This window comes from Agelaius phoeniceus, chromosome 25, assembly GCF_051311805.1.
Source record: "Agelaius phoeniceus isolate bAgePho1 chromosome 25, bAgePho1.hap1, whole genome shotgun sequence".
Classification (NCBI taxonomy): Eukaryota; Metazoa; Chordata; class Aves; order Passeriformes; family Icteridae; genus Agelaius; species Agelaius phoeniceus.
Genome location: NC_135289.1, coordinates 2,011,903 through 2,016,311, shown reverse-complemented (window position 1 = coordinate 2,016,311; position 4,409 = coordinate 2,011,903). Strand labels below are relative to the sequence as shown.

The following is a 4,409-nucleotide window of genomic DNA, read 5'->3' as shown; positions in this document are numbered from 1 at the left end:
CTGCTGTCCAACCTGAGCCTCCCCAGCCCAGCCTGAGGCCGTTCCCTCTCCTCCTGTCCCTGTTCCCTGGGATAAGATCCCAAATCCCCCCGGCTGTCCCCTCCTGGCAGGGAGTTGTGCAGAGCCAGAAATTCCCCCTGAGCCTCCTTTGCTCCAGGCTGAGCCCCTGCCCAGCTCCCTCAGGACTCTCAGAGCAGGGCTCAGGGAAACAGAGATATTCCCCAGAACCTGGAGCCTTTCGTATGTCTTCTTTCCCACCTTGGGCACTCCCCATCCGTTTCAGAGGCTTGCAGGACAGAAGACACAAATCCTCCTTTTAATTACGCTGCACATTTATTAAATCACCTCAGATTTTGTTAATCTCTCTCACGAATTTCGTTTACATAAGTGGAGTCTTTCAGCTTGAGCAGCTCCATCACTTTCTCTTCTGATCCTGCAGATATCAGTCAGCTAAACAGAAAAGAGAGAAAAGCACAAGTGTCCTTAAAGCTCTGGAAAGACTGAATGAACGCCAGATTTATGTGTTGTTTCCTCCTCCTCAGCTCCCCAGCTGAAAGCTCAGAGGCAAACTGGGATGAGCACAGGCAGAGCAGAGCAATCCCACAGGGAGAGCTGGACCCCCTTTCCTGGGCTTAAACATCCCAGAAAAGGCAAAGGCTCAGGGACAGCCCCATCCCACCATCCCTCAAGCTGCAGGCAGGAAGAGCAGCACAACAGCCTGCCCCTGGATATTTGCTGCTGCAATTCCCACACACGATTTCCCAAAGGAAAAGGAGGATTTGCAGCAAATTGCAGGGTAATTAAGTGTCAGTGTTAAGCCCCCGTGCAGGCAGCGAGGTGTTCCAAGCTGGCTGCACATGCTGAGCTGCCTCGCAGGTACAGTTGCTGTTATAAGCTCTGCTGGAAATTGTTCCCTGGAGACTGAGGACTTTTTGGGAGGAGGAGGAGGAGGAGGAGCAGGGAAGTGGCAAACAGAGCTGCTGGGAAGGGTTTTGTTGCTGCTTCCAGTCAATATCAGCTCTGGGCAGCACCTTAGGAGGAAATAACCTTCCCAGAAGGGTGCACACGGGAGTGGTTGGGATCTGAGGACTCCACAAAGTGAGCAAACACGACACAAAAACCCTTCTGGGGAATATAAATATCTCTGTGCTGATGAGCTGGTGAGAAGAAGGAAAGGCAGAATTCCCAAGGCAGAAATCAACCCTCTGACAGTACCATCTGGGGTGTCCTGTAACAGCTCTGCCAGCAGTTTCTCCAGGACATGTTGGTATTTTTCCAGCTGCCTTGGGGTGAGCCAAGCTCTGACAGGAAGGGCTTGCTGTGGAGGAAACCAGAGAAGTCAGAACAAAAAGGTGAGGGGAGCAGAGGGAGGGAGGTTGGGGTGCTTTGACCCCACTTGGATTGAGTTAGTGGAGGGTTTAGGACTTGGAGGGAAGAGGATGAGCCTCATATGGGGAAAAGCAACATTTTGAAGGCAACACACTCTTGAGTTGTTCAGAGTGCTGTTGCATAACCCGTGGGCTGGCTCAGAAATCCAGATAAAGGCACCTCCTGGCAGCAGGGATGCAAAGAAAATAATTTCTGAACCTTCTAATCCTCCACTGTGTGGCACATGGACCCTTCCAGCCTGAGCCTGCAGAGCTCCTGCCCTAGCAACAGCTGAGGACGAGCTGTGGTCCTGCTCCAGCCTGCTGGACTTGGAGCCAGCTGTGCCTGAAGCAAAGAGCTCTGTTCTGGTGCTGGCCAGCTGAGGGATGTGCTGATATTTCACACTTTGAACTGGGCATTTTGCTGTTTAAATCCTGTTACCAAGTGCTGGTGCATCACAAGTGCAGGAGGAGCTGCACATTAAGCTGTGCCTCGGCCAAATTCCAGCCTGGTTGGTCCTGCTGTCTGTCCCACTGGGTCTGTCCCTGTTTGGGGGGACCTGCACCCTCCTTTTGCTGGCAGAGCATGGCCAAGCTCCCTGCACTGCCCACACAGGAAAACGTTCCCTGTGCTCAAATGGCAAAGCACAATTTTCAGACTTAGCTCGCCAGGTAAGGCTGCCTTTGAGGGCTTAGCCTGGCACTTCAATCCCTAAAATTGCCCATTTTCTGCTCTGTGTACAGACTTGGAGCCCAAGTTTTTAAATAAGGCCTCTCCAGTGCAGAAAACTCTGGGGCCAGAGGTGACTCCGAGCAGGAGCTGAAGCAGAACTGGGAGTTCCTGCCTTGCACCTGGCTGGGCTTCACTGCCTGGCAAAGAGACCTCAAGCTGTTCTCATCTTCCCCAGGGAGAAGCTGCTGGATCTCAGGGGTGAACGACCAAGATAATTTAGGGTGGAGCTAAAACTTCTTTCTGATATAAGCAGGCAGGCAGGCAGGGGACATCTCTTGGACTCCTTGTCCCCTGCATGTCCTCGTGGGCTTCTCAGAGTCCAGTGGCTCCACATACCTGGAGGGCCTTGGCTGCATTGAGATCCACACCAGATTGCTCAGGGAAACCTTCCTCCTCCAGCTGCTGCAGCAAGCTCAGGGATTTCTTCTGCCCTGCCTTGTTCCTCTCCTTTTCCTGCAGTTTCGGGGCAGAGAGCAGAGGGGGTGAGTTGGTGATGCTGGCAGCAGCAGCAAACACACCCTGTGCTGCCCCAGCAGCCAGGAATCCACAGTGCTGGGCACAGGCCCAGCGAGGTGGTGGAATCCTCCTGAGAAGGGCCCATCAGCTGTGGCCTGAGTGGGGACTGAAATCCAGCAGTGCTGGGTGCAGGGTGCGAGGGTCTGCAGTGAACAGGAGCCCCGTGTGGTGGCAGAGCCCTGTCAGCAGGAGATGGGAGCTGACAGCAGCACTGGGACCTTCCCCAGCTGTCCCACAGAGCCTGGCCTGGGTCTGTGCTGGAGCACTGCAAGGAAACTGAACCCAGCCCTGCGTGTGCAGAGGTCGCGTTTTCCCAGCCTTTCTGCAGGTCTGTAATGTCAGCCCATCCCCGTTTATTTAGCTGCCTTCAGGACCCTCTGGGAAAAGCCAGAGGTGCTTTGGAATGTGACAGACACAGCAGGACACATCAAATGTGGCACAGGCCCCGCTCAGTGTCCAGCATGTGAGCACAGGAGGGGCAGGGACAGCCTTGGGGGGACAGATTTCCCCTTTGTTCATCCAGAAAACCCCAATCCCTGGCAGACACGGAGGATTGTGTCTCCATCCTCCCCAAGGACTTTGAAGAATGCCTGTGCTCCCCACAAACAGCAATTGTTATCCGGGGGGAGGTGTTGGGAATGGGATTTCTCCCGGTATCCAGGGGCTCGGCAGTGCGGGGGAAGCTCGCTGGGGCTGCGTTTCAGAAGCTGCCGTCTCCGAGCCTGCCTGACACCTTTCAACGGTATTTGTTTCACTTCAAAAGGAAAAACGTTCTCTCGGCACGTCCCAGAGGTGACAACCAGCCGGGGGATGGTTAATTATTTGTTACAACAAAAGAGCCATCGCTGAGCTGATGGGAGGCTGCAGCTGCTCTGGAAGAATTCCAGCTCCAGGAAAGGGAAAGGACCCGCAGGGACTGCAGGTGACACCCCCACAGGTGTGGCAGACCTTTGGTAAGGAGGGGTCCAGGCTCTCCCTTTCTGTCTCATACCTTAAAAATCCCCTCTGCCTCCCCCCAAAGCCGTGGATTTTGGGAGAAGGGTATCACAGTGTCTCCTGTTGGTGTGCACTGCAGTCTGGGGGATGAGGGCAGGAGAAACCTATCCTGGTTTATTCATTCCAGAGGGGTTACCTGCATTTTCTGGAAGTCACTCTGGGTGAAAAAGGGCATGAAGCCTTGGGTCTGCTCAGCCAGCACGGACAGCAGGGACACCAGCAGCAAACTGGCCACCACCTTCCTCGAAACCATCCTGAGAGCCTGGGCAGCACAGGAAAGGAGACACCAGGGCAGGAGAGGGAGTTGTGACAAAAACGCCTTTGGCTCTGCACCAGCTGCAGCCCAGCTCAGCCCCAGCCCACCTGAGGGATATTTACTCTTCCAGTTGCTCCTGAGCTGAGAATAGAAGTGCTTTGACTGAGAATAGAAGTGCCTTGACTGACAATTCTCTTCTCAAAGCTGTTTGTGTAAACAGATTTGTTCTTGAGCAACATCTCCAAGGATTTCAAGCCCAGCCCTTCAGGACTGCTCAAGCCTCCCTGAGTTCTGGAGCCTCAGCCCTGCAGCTGTGTTGGTTTAAGACCTGAACACATCCAGAGCAAACCCATCAATCCCAGCATGGCAGACAGAGGTGCTGTAAAGAGAAAATCCTTCAACCAGCTGGTTTTTAAATTTTTGTTTTGATTTTCCTCACCACTGAAAACCTTCCTGGGTGGACTGGGTCTCTTAAGAAGCCTCATTGAGTCCAAGGGAAATGGGAAAGGCGCTTTCTGTCTGAGCCTGGAATAAAGGGCTT

General features: G+C 53.8%; 1 protein-coding gene across 1 annotated transcript; it reads right to left on the bottom strand.

The window, feature by feature from the left end:
• Positions 1 to 356: 356 nt before the first annotated feature.
• Positions 357 to 3,894, bottom strand: MLN (motilin). Its single transcript, XM_054648548.2, has 4 exons — positions 3,749 to 3,894; positions 2,437 to 2,553; positions 1,216 to 1,318; positions 357 to 433 (listed from the first exon to the last, which is right to left on the bottom strand). The coding sequence occupies exons 1-4, from the start codon at positions 3,863 to 3,865 to the stop codon at positions 357 to 359; spliced, it is 414 nt and encodes a 137-aa protein (XP_054504523.1). The 5' UTR covers positions 3,866 to 3,894.
• Positions 3,895 to 4,409: the final 515 nt, after the last annotated feature.

What these genes read in the sequence shown, in the direction of transcription:
- MLN (XM_054648548.2), bottom strand. Translation starts at nt 3,865, where the DNA reads ATGGTTTCGAGGAAGGTGGTGGCCAGTTTGCTGCTGGTGTCCCTGCTG. An exon ending in GTGACTTCCAGAAAATGCAG is followed by an intron (nt 2,554 to 3,748) that starts GTAACCCCTCTG and finishes CCGAAACTGCAG; the next exon opens with GAAAAGGAGAGGAACAAGGC. An exon ending in GTTACAGGACACCCCAGATG is followed by an intron (nt 434 to 1,215) that starts GTACTGTCAGAG and finishes TGATATCTGCAG; the next exon opens with GATCAGAAGAGAAAGTGATG.